Genomic DNA, 19288 nt, shown 5'->3' on the forward strand with positions numbered 1-19288 from the left:
AACAACAATCTGCTATGAAATATTTTGTTTTTGGGAACTAAAAGCATCGACTGTAAACTAAAGTCAACAAAAACCTTTGTCATGCTTGGTCTAATGTTTTTAGCCCACATGCAGAAACCCTCACAGAGAGATGGATGAAAAGAGTGTTTATTGTAAAATACAAAAAATCAAACAAGGTAGCCCGACTAGGGAGGTCAGCGGGTCGGAGTCCGGGTGCGTCTGCACACAAGGGAATAGAGAGGTTAAAATGGCTTCACGGGGGGGGGTAGGGAATGGAGATAACCACTGGTTGGGCGTACAGATCTTACTTGGACAATTGGATGGAGGAACGGGGTTCCAGGCAGTGGAGAGAGCTATGGAGGCAGGTTGGGAAGGAACCAGACGTTGGAGGGTGGCAGGTCAGGTGTGTCCCCACAGGGGAGCAGCTGAGTCGGCAGCAGAGGCGTCACAGATGGATACTTCTGGACTGGTGGGCTCCAAAGGATTCCTGAGGGTAAGGTCACGAGAGTAGGTTGAGAACCTGAACAGACTCGGGTCAAAACACAAGAAGATTTAGTCAAATCACACTGAGGGGCTCGAGTACCAAAACTGGCAAACACTCTGGCAAGGAAGTGTTGGCTGTCTGCTGATTATATACTGCTCCAAACGATGATTCCCCTCAGGTGCGGGTAGTTGGGAGTCTGCGGGCACGCCTCTCCAGCAGAGTGACCCGATGGCTCCCTCAGGTGGACTGGTGAAGTACTGAAAAGGAAAAAACTAATCCCCACCACCTGGATCCTAACATTACCCCCCCCTCAATGACCGCCACCTGGCGGTCCAGAAGAGCCAAGTGACTGGGAAGAACGAAAATCTGAAATAAGGGATGGATCCAAAATAAACGAGCCCGGCACCCATAAACGGTCCTCAGGACCATAACCCTCCCAGTCCACCAGGTATTGCCACCCTCTCCCACGCCTCCGAGAGTCTACAATCTGGCGGACCGAGTAAGCCGGGTGACCATCAATGTCCAAGGTGGGGGGGGGCTCAGCCGGGGGGCACAAGGGGCTGGAATGGACCGGTTTAACCTGGGACACATGAAACGTGGGGTGGACACGAAGTGAAGATGGCAGTCGCAGACGAACCGCCGACGGGCCAACAAGGCGCTCAATTTCATAAGGCCCAATGAAACGAGGGGACAACTTCTTGGACATTGATTTTAAGGGGATGTCTCTTGTGGAAAGCCAAACCCTTTGACCAGGAACAAACGTGGGAGCAGCTCTCCTCTTACGATCAGCCCAACGACGATTCTGTGCAGCGGTTCGGTTAAGGGCGGCGACAGTCCTGTCCCAGATGACCTTACACCGTCGAATGTGGTGCTGCACGGAGGTGACCGAAATGTCCTTTTCGTCAGCCGGAAACAGCGGGGGTTGATAGCCTAAAGAGCCCTCAAAAGGGGATAATCCAGTGGCAGAGGACACGTGCGAGTTATGCGCATACTCCACCCAGGGGAGGTAAACGCTCCAGTCGGCCGGATTGGTGGTGGTCAGACATCTGAGGGTGGTCTCCAACTCCTGGTTCATTCGTTCGACTTGACCATTTGACTGTGGATGATAACCAGAGGTGAGTGAAGCCTTTGCTTCAAGAGCACGACAAAAATTTCTCCAAACCTGAGCAGTGAACTGTGGGCCTCGGTCAGAGAGGATGTCCATAGGTATACCATGTAATCTAAAGACATGCTTAACTAGGAGTTGAGCTGTCTGATATGCCGAAGGCAGCTTTCTCAAAGCCACTAAATGGCAAGCTTTAGAAAATCTATCTATGATGGTCAAGATAGTGGTCATACCTTTGGAAATGGGCAGGCCGGTGACAAAATCGATCGCTATGTGCGACCAGGGCCGTTTGGGAGTAGGCAAAGGTTGAAGAAGTCCGGAAGGAGGCTGATGAGAGGACTTATTCCGAGCACAAATGGGACAGGCGGAGACATAATCTTTAATGTCCTTTTGGACAGACGGCCACCAGAAACGTCGATTTACCAGTGCGACGGTTCTGCTGGTGCCTGGATGAGCAGAAAACTTTGAGGAGTGTAACCAACTGATGACACGAGCCCGAATAGCAGTAGGTACGTAGATCTTGTTGGGTGGGCCGGTTCCCGGATCTGGCTCAGATCGCTGTGCTTGCTTAACCAGGTCTTCGATTTCCCAGGTCACCATAGCTACCGAACAACTTGGGGGTAGAATGGGAGCAGGCTCCTTCTCAGAGTCGTCTGGGGAAAAAATCCTGGACAGGGCGTCAGGCTTCACGTTACGGGATCCTGGGCGGAAAGAAATGGATAAGTTAAACCGAGAGAAGAATAACGACCAACGTGACTGTCGAGGATTGAGTCTCTTAGCTGACTGGAGATAGGCTAGATTTTTATGGTCCGTCCAAACCATGACAGGGTGAACTGCACCCTCGAGCCAGTGTCGCCACTCCTCTAATGCTAGTTTGATGGCAAGTAATTCTCGATCCCCCACATCATAATTTCTCTGTGTGGGAGACAGTTTGCGAGAGAAATAGGCACAGGGATGAGTCTTGTGATCACTCTCTGAGCGCTGAGAGAGAACAGCCCCTACTCCTGAATCTGAGGCGTCCACCTCGACAATGAACTGATTATTGGGGTCAGGTTGGATGAGAACGGGCGCGCTAGCAAAAAGACTCTTTAACCTGGAAAAGGCTTCATTGGCTGCAGGGGACCAGCTGAATGGAGTCTTGGTTGAGGTTAGCGCAGTCAGGGGTAGGGCAGTTTGACTATAATTACGAATAAATCGTCGGTAGAAATTGGCGAACCCCAGAAATCTTTGAAGTTGTTTTCGGGTTGTAGGAGTGGGCCACTCTAGAACTGCTTTGATTTTTTCCTCCGCTGGCCTGACCTGTCCACCCTCGAGGACGTAACCCAGGAAGGATACCGATTGTTGGTGAAACTCGCATTTTTCCACTTTTACAAACAACTTATTTTCCAGGAGACGCTGCAACACCTGACGGACATGATTCCTATGTTCAGGTAGATTCTTAGAAAAGATCAAAATGTCATCGAGATAGACGAACACAAACACGTTAAGAAAATCCCTTAGGACGTCATTAACAAGAGCCTGAAAGCATGCTGGTGCGTTAGTTAACCCGAAGGGCATCACTAAATACTCAAAGTGGCCTAACGGAGTCTTAAAGGCCGTCTTCCACTCATCCCCTTCTCTGATGCGGAGTAAGTGATAGGCGTTCCTAAGATCTAGTTTAGTGAACACCTTGGCCCCTTGAACAGGCTCAAAGGCAGAGGAGAGGAGTGGCAAGGGGTACTTGTTTTTCACAGTGATTTGGTTCAGACCTCTGAAGTCGAGACAAGGTCTTAATGATCCGTCCTTCTTCCCTACGAAGAAGAAACCAGCCCCTAAAGGGGAGGAGGAATGGCGGATTATGCCAGCTGCTAATGACTCCTGTATGTATTTCTCCATGGCCTCCCTTTCGGGTTTGGAGATGTTGAAGAGACGACTGTTGGGCAAAGGAGCCCCGGGTAGCAGATCTATAGCACAGTCATATGGTCTATGGGGAGGCAGGGACGAGGCTTTAGTCTTACTGAATACTTGAGCCAAGTCATGATATTCAGCGGGGACTGAAGAGAAATCTGGTGGATCGGCTTCATAATTGTCTGCTGGTGGTGGGCCAGGCGGAACTGCGGAGCGGAGACAAGATGAATGGCAGGTTAGAGACCACGAGTCAATGTGTCGACCAACCCAATTAATATTGGGGTTGTGCTGTTGCAACCATTCGAAACCCAAAATCAATGGGGTACTTGCAGTGGGAAAAACATAAAAAGAGATGCACTCATTATGGTTGCCTGAAACTGTTAGTGGGATGGGTTGGGTTTGGTGAGTAATCTGTGGCAGCACCTTGCCGTCAAGGGCTAAAACACGGAGGGGAGCAGGAAGAGGGACGGTCTTAATTCCCATCTGCTGCGCAAAACATGAATCCAACAAATTACGTTCACATCCAGAGTCTATCAAGGCAGATACTGGGACTGACTTATTATTTACGAGAAGAGATGCAGACAACAGTAGACGAGGTGAATTTATGGTTATTTGGTGGTCCGCCAGCTCCCTCGCCTTTACTGACGGACATTGGCTTTTAACAGCAGAGGACAAAGGGAGACGAAGTGTCCCGCTTCGCCACAATAGAGGCACAACTTGGAACGCATTCGGCGCTGCCTCTCTTCCTGAGATAATTTCGTGTGCCCGATTTGCATGGGTTCGGGGCCGGATAAATTTGGTGAGGGCTCAGCTGGGATGGTGCGACCAACAACAGGAAGAGGTCTGGGTTGAGTATTTCTATTGCCTCTCTCTTTAGTTCGGGCTTGGATCCTATTATCTAACCGGATGGACAATTTTATTAAGTCCTCCAGAGATTCGGGGTCATCTAAGGTTGCCAATTCGTCCTTAATGGGACCATTTAAGGCGTTTAGGTATGCACTTTTGAGCGCAACACTGTTCCATCCTGAAGCAGCCGCTTGGATGCGAAAGTCAATCGAAAAATCAGCCACCGACCGTGGGCCTTGTCTTATTTTTAACAAGTCTCGTGAACTGAGAGCCTTATCTGTATCCTGATTGAAGGTCTGTTTGAACTCAGTTATAAACTCCAAAAAGGTGCAATTGTAGTCAGGGGATGAAGAGAACTTAACCTCTGCCCAGTCCAACGCGCGGTCTGATAGGTGCGCAATAATGTAAGAAATCTTAGTGGAGTCGTGAATGAATCTAAGAGGAGAGTGATTGAACTGAAGTGTACATTGCATTAAGAAACCCCTGCATTTCTTAGGATCCCCATCAAACCTGGGTGGATTGGGCAACGGATAGTCGGAAAACGTGGGCTGGACTGGAGGAGCAGGATCTGGAGCTGAAGGTTGGGAAGGTTCTCCTACTGGATCTGGAGTCTGTGGAAAACGTGAGCGAAGAAAATCTGTTAGTTCAGCCAGGCGACTGTTGGTTTCAGCCTGTCGGTTACCCAGGTCTTGTAAGGCGGCCTCATGCTTCTGTATAGACGCTTGTTGTTGGTGGAGAGCTCTCTGGAAAGTTTCTGCTGGGTTTTCAGTTTGGCCAGAGTGTTCTGTCATGCTTGGTCTAATGTTTTTAGCCCACATGCAGAAACCCTCACAGAGAGATGGATGAAAAGAGTGTTTATTGTAAAATACAAAAAATCAAACAAGGTAGCCCGACTAGGGAGGTCAGCGGGTCGGAGTCCGGGTGCGTCTGCACACAAGGGAATAGAGAGGTTAAAATGGCTTCACGGGGGGGGGTAGGGAATGGAGATAACCACTGGTTGGGCGTACAGATCTTACTTGGACAATTGGATGGAGGAACGGGGTTCCAGGCAGTGGAGAGAGCTATGGAGGCAGGTTGGGAAGGAACCAGACGTTGGAGGGTGGCAGGTCAGGTGTGTCCCCACAGGGGAGCAGCTGAGTCGGCAGCAGAGGCGTCACAGATGGATACTTCTGGACTGGTGGGCTCCAAAGGATTCCTGAGGGTAAGGTCACGAGAGTAGGTTGAGAACCTGAACAGACTCGGGTCAAAACACAAGAAGATTTAGTCAAATCACACTGAGGGGCTCGAGTACCAAAACTGGCAAACACTCTGGCAAGGAAGTGTTGGCTGTCTGCTGATTATATACTGCTCCAAACGATGATTCCCCTCAGGTGCGGGTAGTTGGGAGTCTGCGGGCACGCCTCTCCAGCAGAGTGACCCGATGGCTCCCTCAGGTGGACTGGTGAAGTACTGAAAAGGAAAAAACTAATCCCCACCACCTGGATCCTAACAACCTTTAAGATACACATCTTGAGGTTGTTTAAAGTGTCTTAAAACCTTTAAATAGGAATCTAGAATTTCTTGTTTCTATGGAGTATAAATAATAAATATAGTGAGACAAAAAGGAGCTTTTTGCTTCAAAATTAAAAGAAAATAAGGTATGTTTGTAAGACGGATGAATGTTCGTCTTCAATCATCAGCATAGCTCCAAATAGCTCCAAGAAAATGGATTCTAGTCTGAAGAGTAAAAGCAATAATTAAAACAAAACAACAACTGGAATTTGGGGAACAAACCTGAATGATGTACCAAGTTTATTTTTCCACCACGATGAGAAGGACAGTAAGTTAAGCTCCAGAGTCATTAATAGAGAGGTCAAAACAAAGACTGAGAGACTTGAGAGTCACAAAGTCGCCAAGATTTAGGTTTTTTACTCTTGTATAGAGCAATATTTGTATTTCATTAGTCTGCTTATTAGACCGTCATGAATTGAAACCAGTGCTGTGATGGCATTTTCCTTTTTATTTACATGATTTCACACAGAATATGAGCGTGACAGACCTAGAAAGAAGATTTAAAAAAAAAAAAAAATTGCACTACAAAGGAGACTTTGAATTCAGTAACAAAGAGGTAGTGAAGGGGAGGAGAAAGCAGTTAACTCACTGACTTTTACCCGCTCCGAGTCAGACCGCGCTCTCTGTGTTGGACCTGTGATGGACTGTCCAGATTGAACCCCGACTCCTGTCTAGTGTCAGCCGTCAGTCTCCAGGCCCTCCACGACCCCGGAGAGGATTAACCGAGTAAAGATAATAGATGGACGGACAGATAGCGCCATGTCTGGCAGACGGGTCGGGTCCCAGACTATTTTTTGCTTGGCTGGGAGCAGTAGTTGGAGGTGGTGGTGGGCGGCGGCATGTTGCCTGGCAACTACTCAGAGATGAGTTGCTGTTTTTTTTACTATGCATTTTCTCTAGGTAAGACTTTTGACAGACTTTGTAGTATTTAGGCAACATGCTTATATTTGTCAGTTGAAGTACTACATTGCAAAAACACCAAATCTTAGTATTGTTAGACTGTTTTTCTTATTACACTTAAAATAAGACGAAACTATAGCTATAGGAGTTTGAATTAAGTAAATAATTCCTTAATACTGACGAAAAACTACTTGTTCCGTTGGCAGATAAACTTACAAACAAGACATTTTCCCGATGTTACAGGGGACATAATCTGCCAGGGGAACTACCGTGTTTCCCCGAAAGTAAGACAGTGTCTTACTTTCTTTTCATCCCCAAAAGCCCCACTATGTTTTACTTTCGGGGTATGTCTTATATTGGAAAAAAATTGTCGAATTTTTTGTTTTAACCATAAAATTAACATTTATTAACAACCTGAACAGTATTGTATTCACCACAAAACAGTTTTATAAAAGGAAGTGCAGGGGACGGCGTGGTGACGTATGGAGAGGGGGACGGTGCGGACGTGGGGAGGAGGCGGCGCGCAGCTAGATGAGAGGGAGGCGGCAATACCCCCGTGTTTCCCCGAAAGTAAGACATACGTCTTACTTTCGTTACTTTCGGGGTACGTCTTACTTTTGGGGTACGGCTTATATTAGCCGACCCCCCTGAAACTCCCGATACGTCTTACAATCGGGGGTGTCTTACTATCGGGGAAACATGGTAATACGTTTTTATCAATATCACTGTAACAAAAAAAAAAAGAAAGGATCTGATTTTGTCCATTTGTCACTAACCTGAGAGGCCGTAACGTCCTGAGCAACCGGAGAACCCGCAGGACTCCCAGGATCTTAGCGCCTCCTGCCATTGACACGACAATATCAATCAGAGACACAAAGACCAGGAAGCCGTCCAGGATGTTCCAGCTGCTCCTCAGGTACGCCGTCTCTCCCAGGTACAGGCCCATGGACACAACCTGGGAGAAAAACAACGGAGACACAACCCACATGAGCAGACGACTCATCAGACACACGCGATCTTTGGTGTTTAATGTGTTGTAAAAATGTCTGAGCTAATTTTGGCAAACTTCAATGTCACACAAAGATAACTAAAGCAAATGCAAAAGATGTTCTAAAAATACTACCTTAAGTGTTTTTACAACAACTAAAGTAGTGTTTCTGTCTAATAATTAGCGTTAGCCAGAAACTGTTGGCCAACGTCTAGCTAACATGGTAAAATGAAATTGTTCTTAAAAACATTAACTAACTTTAATGAACTGATGAAGAGAAGTTATTTGAACTTGGGCCTGTGAGAAAAAGTCATTTAGTTTGTGAAATCTAAAATTAGCTGTAATCTAGTTTTTTTCTTTGTTTGTTTGTTTGATTTGTAAAGCTCAGTTAAATTGAACCCATTTTTTCTGTTGGACTGCCAAGAGGACACTATTCAGCTTTTGCTTACAACATTTTCTTAAAAAGGGACAGCATAATGTGTTTTCCAGTCACAGTGTCATTTTATAGCACAGTCAAGTAACTGTGGGAACCTTCAGTTGTTATAAAAATGCTGTTCATATCAAATACGACTAAAAAGATATCTGATTTAATGCAATTTAATGCCTTGAAATTAGGCCTCTGTCTCTTTACAAAAATCATACACTTTCTGAAACTCCGCTGTCAGGAAGTCATCACAACATGGCTCCTCTATTAACTCTTTAGCAACATTTTTATCAGCGTTTCAGTGAGAAGTAGCTCCTACAATGAGGTCAGCAGATGAAGTTCCAACAGGTGTTTGCTAATTGCTCCTGGCTAGTCTGAAGCAGCAGAGTGGGGAAGTCGAGAGGGCGGACTGCTGCACTGTTCTATAACATACTATGATAACATTATAACAATGTAAAACTCAAAAAAATAGATTTTACATAATACTGCCCCTTTGATTAAATTCCTTGATACAGGCACAAATAACAAAGATGTGGCTAAATTGCTGGCTTTTGCATATTATTTTTTTGCTCTGATTTAATATAACAAACTCTTGCTAAAAGAAAAAAACATTGCAGTGCAAATTCTTCAGAGAGAAATAGAAAGACGCTACGCTGAGGAAAGTGTGAGGCAGCCATCAGTCAGTGAATTGAAAGGCAGAAGTCAGGTGTGGTGAAGAAAGGTATGGAAAAAAAGTCAAAGATGGAGTGAAAGGAATGGTAGATCCAAGACCAAAAATAAGAGATGTCATCGGAAACATGTGAAATGCAACTTTTTTGGGGGGGTTTGTAGCATTTTTAAGTCCCAACAAAATCTCAGTGGAATAGAATGAAAAAGAGAAGTAACAAATGTAAATCTTTTATAAAAACTAAATAATGTTAATATGTTAATATAATTATACGTATATTATATGTATCAAGTGACGTGGAAATAAATCAGAAGCATTTCATTGGCATATGACCATGATTGCATCATTGTGTTTTATTGTTCTACAATACAATAAATTTCACACCACAGTTATAACAGTTTTGGGCTTTTTATTTTATTTTAGTTTCATTTCATTGTGATTTTTTGTCTAATTCAATTAATCTTAACTAGTTTTTAGAGTGTGTTTGCTAGTTTTTATTACTCATTAGTTAAATATTGTTTAGCTTTAGTTTTTATTGGTTATAGTGATTTTAGTTTTTCCTACTTTGACCTTTTTGAATTCAGCAACTAAAAATTAACCAAAGTGCTGTATCATGACTATGGATACATCTATTAGGTAATGAACACTCAACTGAAGATACCATTTAAAAAAAAATAATTTCATTATTGTTGAACAACTCAACTTTTGCCATTTTGCGGACTACCATAGCATAGCCACCAGGAGGAACATGGAGTGTCAGCAGCTGATGTATGGATTCATAAATATGAAAACAAAGGATATGTCTATAATTCCAGTATGTCTTAGTTTTATAAATGCACAATTTAATTCCAGTTACATAGAGTTTCACCCCATTAGTTACAGTTTTTACTTATTCTAGTAAATGAAAATGTTTTCTCAATTTCAGTTTTCATTATGTTGTTAGCTTTAACGAAATAAACACCAGGCCTGAGTTGCATTTATCATAAAATTAGACAAACTTGTGAAAAAAACTTGCACCACCATGTCATGGGCAGCAACAAAAGCCTTGAAAAAGAAGCTTCCTTGTTATCCAGACAATAGAGTATAAGATTCAACAAGATAGGCCTTGTTAAGAACCCAACAAAGTATTCTAAAAAATGGCATCCAAAAAAAAGCCTTTATCTTTCCACACTGATCCAAACTGTACAGCAGTGAGTCCAAACCACATCCCATAAATCAGGTTTCTACTCGGGTTTTGACAACGTACATATGGAGTTACAACATGTCTGTTCTGTTATTAATAGCAGCCTGGTTACACTGAGGCTCCGCAGCTACTATTGGAATGCCTCAGGATATAAATAAAGCAGATTAAACATCACCCCGATAACACATGATTCATTGGACGTCTGGCACTTCAATGCCAACAGTGACAAAGGTTACCCAGTGCTTTTCTTACGCTGTCAGCGGTGTGACACGCAGTGTGTCACAATAAATTCACTTTTAAATTGCAGTCAAACTCCATTTACAGTCTGATATTTCAGTCATCTCTGCTATTATTGGACTTGCTCTTTAAGTGTTTTTTCAGGTTAAAATGGGATTACCTGCGTCTGCGATGCTAAACATTGAAATGATTCTACTGGACTGATGAGAACGGCATATTATTTTACAAATTGCCTATTGATATTTCAGAAGTGGTTGGAATATAAAGCAAACTTTAAATCATAAGTACTATCAACACACACACCCTACATAGAGTCAACACACCACCATCATCTGCCACCCTACAAGAATAATCAGCTTTTGACAATGGACGTATGGATAGCTTAAGCTGAAACTGAAGATTTTCTCACTATTGCGATGTGTTGATTCATTTGAACCTGTTATGGCTGAACTGAATTTAAAACTAGTACTTGTTAAGGGTGGACTGGAAATGAAGTTTCTGAAGAGCTCTTTGGGAAATGGCAATCATTGTGTTCGGCGTGTTCGACTCAGTGACTGTGGCATGGCTGAAAAGCAAGACACCGGCCCGTCTTTTTGATCCAATTTCTTTCAGCCTAATTTATTCAGCTTTTAAGAAAATCTAATGATGCAGATCTGAAGGAAACCCAGACACAAAATGGCATTAATCAGAAATCACAACCTCAGACGGCCCTGGAACTCAAAGAAATAGTTGGATAGTTGGAAGAAAGATGAAGTTACTCATGATGCGTTTAAATGGAGTCTAATGGCCGACATCAGCAAATATATTCTAAAAAGCTAGGCTCTTTAAATATGCTAAGATAGTTACATTTGCTTTAGTGAGGAAGGCTCTTGATGTGAGAAAAACGTATATCTTGGAATTTTAATAAATAGTCACTAGAAACAGGGAATTTAGATATGCAATATTTGATATTTGAGCACCGATATGCTCAAAAGAAGAGAGAGACACTTTGTCCCACTGCTAGCAAAATTCTGCTCCATTATCATCTCTGTTCACATCTCCGTCTGTTACCGGTTACCACAATAATTATTTCTCTATCCTGGTTTAACTAATTTTTTTTTCTTAGACCAAGCCACTAAGTGAGCAGCTGCTGACTTTAACTCTACATACTCAGATTTTCTTTGCCATATAGGGTGATTCTGGACCACTATTGTTTTCTCGATCTTCTAATCAGGTGTCGCACTAAACCTGGTTGTGCTGGAGGGTTTCTGATGAGACATGGTAGTCATTTCTTTGCACTGTCACCACCTGCTTGGCCCACCAGAGGGACTGCTGGGAAATCAGTAATTTAATGCTACCAACTGGGCTTTTTTTGTTTTACATAGAGCAATTGTCATCCATCCATCCATCCATCCACTTTCTTGCACCCTTGTCCCTCAGTGGGGTCGGGAGGGGTGCTGGTGCCCATCTCCAGCTAACGTTTCGGGCAAGAGGCAGGGTACACCCTGGACAGGTCGCCAGTCTGTCGCAGGGCAACACAGAGACACACAGGACAAACAACCATGCACACACACACTCACACTCACACCTAAGGGCAATTTGGAGAGGCCAATTAACCTGACAGTCATGTTTTTGGACTGTGGGAGGAAACCGGAGTACCCGGAGAAAACCCACGAATGCACATGCAAACATGCAAACTCCATGCAGAAAGACCCCAGGCCGGGAATCGAACCCAGAACCTTCTTGCTGCAAGGCAACAGCTCTACCAAGTGCGCCACTGTGCAGCCCAGCAAATGTCATAGTAAATGAAATTTGTCTGTCTTGTATTAAAGCTGTTCATTTTGTGTCATTGTGTCAGTGTGATTTTAATGTTTTGTGCATTTCTGTATAATCCATGGGATTGGGCCAGTTTTCCGAGTTGGTGCTTTAAGACAAAACTAAACTGAATTAAACTGAATCTGAAAAAGGTCACAAGTTAGACGGATGGCACAGCAATGTATAGGTACGACGCAAGAAAAGTAGTAGAAAGACACTTGAAACCAGATCTGAGAGTGCAAATGGAGCAGCAAATTGAAAGATAATAATGGAGCTACTTTGATTAAATTACAAATTGGGAAAATAAAGAAAGGGGAAGTTATAAGAAAGGAACACAAGACTGCAGCCAGCTCCATCCAGCAGTAGCAGTGAACCATACACTGTCACAATCTAAGTAATCTGCTACACATGCCTTCATTATCATAAAAAAATCATTGTAGGATTTCTACTGGTGCAGAGAAGGCCCGAAGACTCAAAGATCTTAATAATGGATGGTTTAATGTCTTCTACAAGGCAAAAAGGATAAAGCAGAAAGCATGTGTATTTTTAATGTTAGGTTCAGGAGTGGCTGAAGGCCAGCTGAAGAATGAAAGTCTTCTAAATAAATTCGTTATCTGGTTGCCCATCAGTAATGATACAAGTGCAACTGATTAAAACACCAAGGTGGAGAGTTATCAGTACAAACCAACAGGGGGAGCTTATTAGGAAACTAGAGGATAAACAGTTAAGGAAAAAAGGGATAGGTGGATGGGTAGATGGAAGAAAATAAAAGAGATACAGTAAAAGAATGGCCTGAAGATACAAGATCCAGAACAAAATTAAAAAGGTAACGCTAGCTAAGCTTCCAATGTGCGAGTATTTGTCTATATTCAGTCAATGTGAAAAAAACACAATTTTGCAATTGCAGTGTTTCCATGAAATTAAAATCACGTGTGAATAAGCTTGTTCATGCAATAAGTCAATAAAAGTCATGGCAGCGACAGATGTGAAGAGTTACATGAGATATTTTCATAACTCAGCCCCTAACAACCCCCTGGTACTGGGGAGCAACTACGTATGTGGCGTTTTGGGGAAATTGTAGTCGGCCATTTTGCAGAAAAGCTGTGGATTCAACATTTTAGATTGACACACAACTTTGTGTGAACTGTCTGATGCTGTGAGAGCTCTGGTGCAGCCAGCAGCGGATTGTCTGGAAAAAAAAAAAAAATCATCCTTCTTCCTGTTGTTTTCTTCTTTGTTGTTTTTGCCAGCAGTAACTTGCGGTTGTTGATCATGTTACTCATGTGATGTAGAAAAAAGTGTTTCAATTGCAGTTTCACAAAATACACCACAAAAACCTTTCACTGGAAAATGTGAGTTTTAGCAAAATGATGTTTCCATTAAGCAAATGTATTTTCATTATTTCAATTCCAGCAATGCTATATTTAATAGAATAGGTCCTAAATAACAATAATCTATTGTTATTTAGGACCAAAAAAAATGTCTAATGCAGCTAAGATAATGTGTTAAGAAAGAAATGACTAAAATGACAGCAAAACAGGCAGAACTACAGCAAAATAAGGAAAAACAAAATAAGACAAAAAGAGTTGGAAGCGTTTTACCTTGACTGTCATCTCTGCAACAAAGATGGCCGTAAAGATGTAGTTTGAAAGAGTGAGTAACAGTCTTTCCTACAGTGCAAATAGAAAATAGAAATAGTTTGATGGATATAGAAAAAAAAAGGAAAAATCCTTTTTATTTTAATTGTTTGATACAGTTTAATAATTGTTTGACCCACCTAGAAGGTTCAAAGCAAAAAAATATTCAAAACACATCGTAAATGTTAATCCTCTGCTGTGCTCTGAAGCCTCACTGACAGGAGTTGTCACATAACAGCAATTTGGATCTTAAACTTGCCAGAAGTGTTCAGATTCAATTTAATTGCATCACTTGCTTGAAATAACTGCTTAGCATCACATCAAAAATACACCGAGATGTCAGAACATAATGAACTGTTGAAAAATGTAGGATTGTTGAGGAACTCTCTTAAAGAGCATTCATGAATTAGATTCTTGTTTATACTAATAAGGTCAATTAAACTGGATTACATCAGGATCAGGAGCGAAAACACGATTCAAGTCAAGGGCTGAAATCAATGGTTATTAAAAAATACTGCAATAAAAGCATAAATAGTCCATGCTTTGGATTGTTAAATGGTTAGATGGTAAACAATAATTTTCTCTTTTCTAGAGTCATTTTATGTACAATAGTTGGGTTGACTTTCCTTCTTCAGTTTCCTTCCAACTTTTACTAAGTTTGAACTTCAGAATCACTTGTATTTTATGAACTTTAAAATACAAGTAGCTATTTGTAGCTAGAAGCAACTGTAGCTAGAAGCTTCTGTTGTAACTAATGTATCTATGTTTTCTGTAGTAGCCATTTAAAAGCTGTTAAAATAGAAGTGATTTTAAAGTTCAATCAAACATATCAATAGTTATGCTATTTTGTAGAATGAAAGACTACCCGACTTTCCTTCTAAATCTGTGCACAGCTAGCTAGTGCACAAACTAGCAGGCTAGCTAGTTTAGCCAGCTAATTTGTGCACTAGCCGTGCTAGTTTGTGAAGAGTGAGTTAATAGCTAGTTTTTGCTTATAGAGTCAAACAGTTCAGCACTTAAAGAGTTAATTTTAACAAGTGTATTTTGTCTTTGTCAGGTTGGTATTAACGCTTAACTCAATCTGTTGTTCAGCTCTGAAAGAGTCAATAATATCTGACACTGCATATTTAACACTGCAAAGTTTGCTGCGTGTAGAGAATAATAAGTAACGCTGACAATTTTTGTTCTTACCAGGCTTCCTTGAAGTATCTTGGGCCTCTCCAGAGCCACTGTGATGCAGTTGAGGAAGATAAAGACCAGGACCACGTAATCAAAGAGCTTATGAGCAATGATGGACTGACAGAGAAGCCTGAATCTGAGTGGACAGAGATAAAATAAGAGTAAATTAGAGCTTCACATAGATTTTCAAAAATACTTTTCAAATTCCAAATTCCAACACATGGCTATGTTTCAGTCTAAATAGTTCCAAAACATCTCATCATGATATTTTGTATTATATGTTCTGTGCTCATGTTTCAGATGACGTGCTTTTGTTTAGTCTTTTGTTGTTGACGTTCTCACCATTGTCAGAAAGTTTTATTTTGAAAAGTAAGATTTCTACTCTGTTTACTTCCTGTTTTCTCCGTCTTAGGGTCACTCATATTGTGTTCTGTTTTCTGTGTGTGTGTAGTTTCAGTTCAAACTTTCAGTCCATTACATCAGCGGTCTGTAACTCCAGTCCTGAATTACCTCCTTGGCATTGTCAGCAGTTTTGAGAAAATCCTGGTTATCGCCTATTTATTTGATTCAGGCGTGTTGGAGCAGGTTTGCCAACAAAAGTTGCAGAACAGTGGCACTCAGACAACTGGAGTTGCTGACCCCTGCATATGATTTTTGCTCTCAGATTTCTGACTCAGCACCACTATTCAGTCTCTTGTCTGTGCCTCGTCACAACAATCGAATCTTCTGGTTTTCTTGGTCTTTTGTTGGCTTCATGTTCCAACTTCCAGTTCTAGTTTTACTAAAAGTTAAGTCTATCATTAAATCTCTTCATTTTGCTTCTTGCCTGCGTTTTACATCGAAAACACACAGCCAAATAGACCAAATAGACACCTACCAAGCCTTCACAGAGTGGTTTAGATTAAATTATGCATACAAGAATGATTATTCCAATTAGGAGACTTTCGAAGTTGACCACATTGGGTTTTTATAAGAAATATAGGAATGATATAGGTTAAATACCAGTAAAACGTTTCTAATTATATTTGTAGAAAAACAAAGAAAAACATTTACTTCTTAAGTATGTAGTTTTGTTCGACTTTATCCATTTCATAGTTCTTAAACAGTAATTATCTTAGTTATTTTTTGTTTTTTTTCTTCAGAATCCATGAACAGCTCAAGAGTATAGGAAATTACCAAGCATCTGTCCAATTACTGTACAAAGTATTGTTTTGGCAAGCTTGGCTTCATTTAATTCCAAGCAATTAATTTGGTCTTTAGGGTAAAAAAAATAAAAATAAATAAATAAAATAAAAGGCAAACGTTTTTGAAAGAAAGGGAAAATCTTAGGAGAATAAAAACATAAAACAAAGCACTGCACTCAGAGTTGTGCTGTTCTCTTTCTAGAAAATTAGACACGGGTCGTGCCCACACTATGTATAAGAAGAGAACTATATTAACTTCATGCACCACCAGAAAGCCATGAGGTGCTGCTTTGTGGACATAAAGGCCAAACAACTTGAGGAACCTCGTTATACCTGCTGCTGCGCTTCGGCAGAGGAAATCAATTAGCTAATCTGGCTGCCTTTCCTGCAGACCAGGATACGCTGTCTGTTTATCTATTGACGTGAATGAGGCTATCCCATCCTCAACGGCACTGATAACGACCACACAACCCACCTGAGTGGCTTGTTTCTACGTTAGGATGGATTCACACCAGCCCCATTTAGTCTGTTTAACCAAACTTTAGCAGGTTTGCCTGAGAAGTTCGGTTCGCTTGGCGAGGCGTAGCAGAACTCTGATTCAGACTAAACAAGCGAACTGCGGTCCGCCTACAAGCCTCGGTCTCAGTTCGGGTGAAGTGAACTCCTCTTCTTTTTTTATGGCGGTTGGAAAGCAACGTATTGATGTGCATTACCGTTATCTACTGGAGTGGAGTGTGGACCGGGATGCTAAATGTATAAAACCCCCAGCCCAAGACAAACAAACAAAACAAAACATAAACAAACAAAAAAACACAGAAGTGAACGAGTTTTGAATGGATAGGTAGATGCAAAAGGACTGGAGACCTCTCCAAAGACTGGATGTGAACTATAGCGCAGGACATTATGGGTAAATACAACCAAAGCAAATATGTGAGTCTAATGCTAAAGGGAGAAACGGCTCGTGGTGTTTTGTCAAAAAAAACAAACAAAAACAAATCCTACAACCACCAAAATCAAACTTTTCTCCATTTTGGTTTTACATTTTGCAAAGAAGGAAGTTGTGCAGAGGTTTTCATGTCTTTTTCTTCAGTGGTTTTTGAAGCAGCGCCACCACAGGTGAGGAGGTGAAAGGGCTTTTCAAAGAGTGGTTTGTTGGACAGTGCAGTGTGAAAGTGATCCGCAGCAGCTGGAAATCTAAGCGAATGTTGCAGGGTCAGTCCCCAATTGAACCGAGTCTGCCGGACCGTCCGCTGTGAAATCACCACAAGTTTGTCTCCTTTCCCAGTTTTTTAGCTCCACCCGGGTCGACTTTTTACACAAACATACACAAATGCCTACACACACAGACCCAAGCGTGCAAAATGGAGTGAGGCATAAACAAGGCAACGATGTACATATGCTCACACACTCCCACACACGCATATGCGGAGCCCCTATGAACACATGTATCAACGGGCAGCAAGATATTACCAGAGATGTGGCTGAACGCAAGCGCGGAACACAAAATGGGTGCTTGACAGATGGCACCTGCCGGCGTGCCAACACACCGTCCTGGGGCCTGGCTTCCCTTAAGTGGCCATCAGCAGGCTGGGAGTCGGGTGAGTGAGCGAGAGAGTGGAGGACAGTGATTTTTCTTTCTTGCAGTGTTCATGGGGAATTTTCTGCAGCCTCTGGAAAAGCAACAGCTCAGCCACCGAAGAAACGTGCTGCATTATTTTTTTCTTTATTATGCCATTTGTGGAACCAGAGAGACATTTTCTCTTTTGGAACTGAAATGATTTGAAAATTGACTGCCTGCTCGTTCCTCAATCTTCCAGTGAGGTCTTAAACATTTCCAAACCTTTGTGTTTTTTTGAAAGCTTTCGTAACTTATAAAAGGATATATGTTTTTACACATTTGTTGAAAATGTCACTATGTCGTCACAGTACGACATGAGACAGAAAATGTGTAAAAAAAAATTAAGATCCTCTGTCTTCTAACAGTGCTAACTAGAAACAACCAATCAGAGCCAGGAGGCGGGCCTTAGTGCTTGTGAATTCTCAGGCTAGTTAGCGTAGCCACCGAAAACGGCAGGTAAACGGTTTTCCTGTAATGGTGAGTAGTTTCTCCGGTTTTCGCACATTTAGCAGCGAATACATGAGCTTACCTGAAAGTGCTAAGCCCCTCCCCCTGGCTCTGATTGGTTGTTTTTGGTCAGGAGTGGTTTCTTCAGATGGCAATAGTAGCTCAGGTTGTTGCCATTATAACAAACCGTCACGACATGGTGACAGTTTTAAGAAATATCTTTAAAAGAAAAATATTATTTATAAAAGTTCCCACACTGCAGCTTAAAGGCTTTTAAGTCTTACTGAGAAAACAGCCTTTCTTTGCACCGGAGCGCTAAACAAAGAGGATTAGCCGAACCGTTTTGCCAAAGCGCACCTCAACACAATGAGGACAATGCCCGCCACATTGTTCTCCCCTCTGACGAGTTACATCTGTGGCATTTACATCCCAAGCTCAAGTCAGTGCCAATCCTGCACTGGCTTGAATAAAGGGCAGCAGATGTTGTTTTTTGTTTTAGTCATAGTTATTGGAGAAACATCCCAATTGATTAGAATTTGGGACTGAAAAAATGATGTCCTGCCAGCAGACTACTTTCTCTAAACATTCAGTAACGCTGCAGAAACCACTGGATGTGTTCAACGTTTTATTTTTATTCTATTTTCCTTGCGCATCTACAGACTGAAATTTCCCCAGTCATCTTCTGAAAATGGGTTAAGGTGAGTCAGAATGGAGGGCGTTTGTTTGACAGTTTCTCTGGTGACTCTGAGTGAAGACTGAAACTCTGCCAGCATAGAGCTTCCAGTGTAGCTTTGTTCAAAGGTAACTCTATTCAGCTCTTTTGAAGCCACTAACAGGTTTTCTACCAGTATTGGCCTTTATTTAGTACTTTTCATCTTTCCACCAAGTCTGACCAGCTGCCATGTCATGCTGGTAAAAATAATCAGTCCTACACCATGATGTCAGGTCAAGTTTACTTAGGCCAAGTTTAACAACAAGGCAGTTCTGTCAGTGTTTCAGTTTTCTGGAAGTTTGTTCCAGATTTGTGGTGCATAGAAGCTGAATGCTGCTCCTCCTCATTTGGTTCTGGGGATGCAGAGCAGAACCAGAATCAGAAGACCTGAGGGATCTGGAAGGTTGGTACAGCAACAGCAGATCTTTAATGTATTGTGGTGCTA

At 42.2% G+C, this 19288-nt stretch overlaps 1 protein-coding gene and 2 long non-coding RNA genes across 8 annotated transcripts in view; all 3 read right to left on the reverse strand.

The window, feature by feature from the left end:
- Positions 1–19288, reverse strand: part of cacna1ib (calcium voltage-gated channel subunit alpha1 Ib) — a 203490-nt gene that overhangs the window by 47325 nt on the left and 136877 nt on the right. For all 6 annotated transcript variants that reach the window (XM_008434689.3, XM_008434762.3, XM_008434828.3 and 3 more), the window contains 3 exons: positions 14895–15018; positions 13668–13736; positions 7550–7728 (listed from right to left, as the gene is read on the reverse strand). In XM_008434689.3, the coding sequence (XP_008432911.2) occupies positions 7550–7728; positions 13668–13736; positions 14895–15018 (372 nt within the window). The remainder of the gene's footprint in view (positions 1–7549; positions 7729–13667; positions 13737–14894; positions 15019–19288) is intronic.
- LOC145548604 (uncharacterized) lies at positions 132–1984 on the reverse strand. Its single transcript, XR_014084627.1, has 2 exons — positions 309–1984; positions 132–219 (listed from the first exon to the last, which is right to left on the reverse strand). It is a non-coding gene; the product is annotated as an uncharacterized LOC145548604 (long non-coding RNA).
- On the reverse strand, positions 5162–5822 carry LOC103479900 (uncharacterized). Its single transcript, XR_014084613.1, has 2 exons — positions 5339–5822; positions 5162–5249 (listed from the first exon to the last, which is right to left on the reverse strand). It is a non-coding gene; the product is annotated as an uncharacterized LOC103479900 (long non-coding RNA).

Source organism: Poecilia reticulata, chromosome 1 (assembly GCF_904066995.2).
Source record: "Poecilia reticulata chromosome 1, P_reticulata-male-v2, whole genome shotgun sequence".
Taxonomy (NCBI): domain Eukaryota; kingdom Metazoa; phylum Chordata; class Actinopteri; order Cyprinodontiformes; family Poeciliidae; genus Poecilia; species Poecilia reticulata.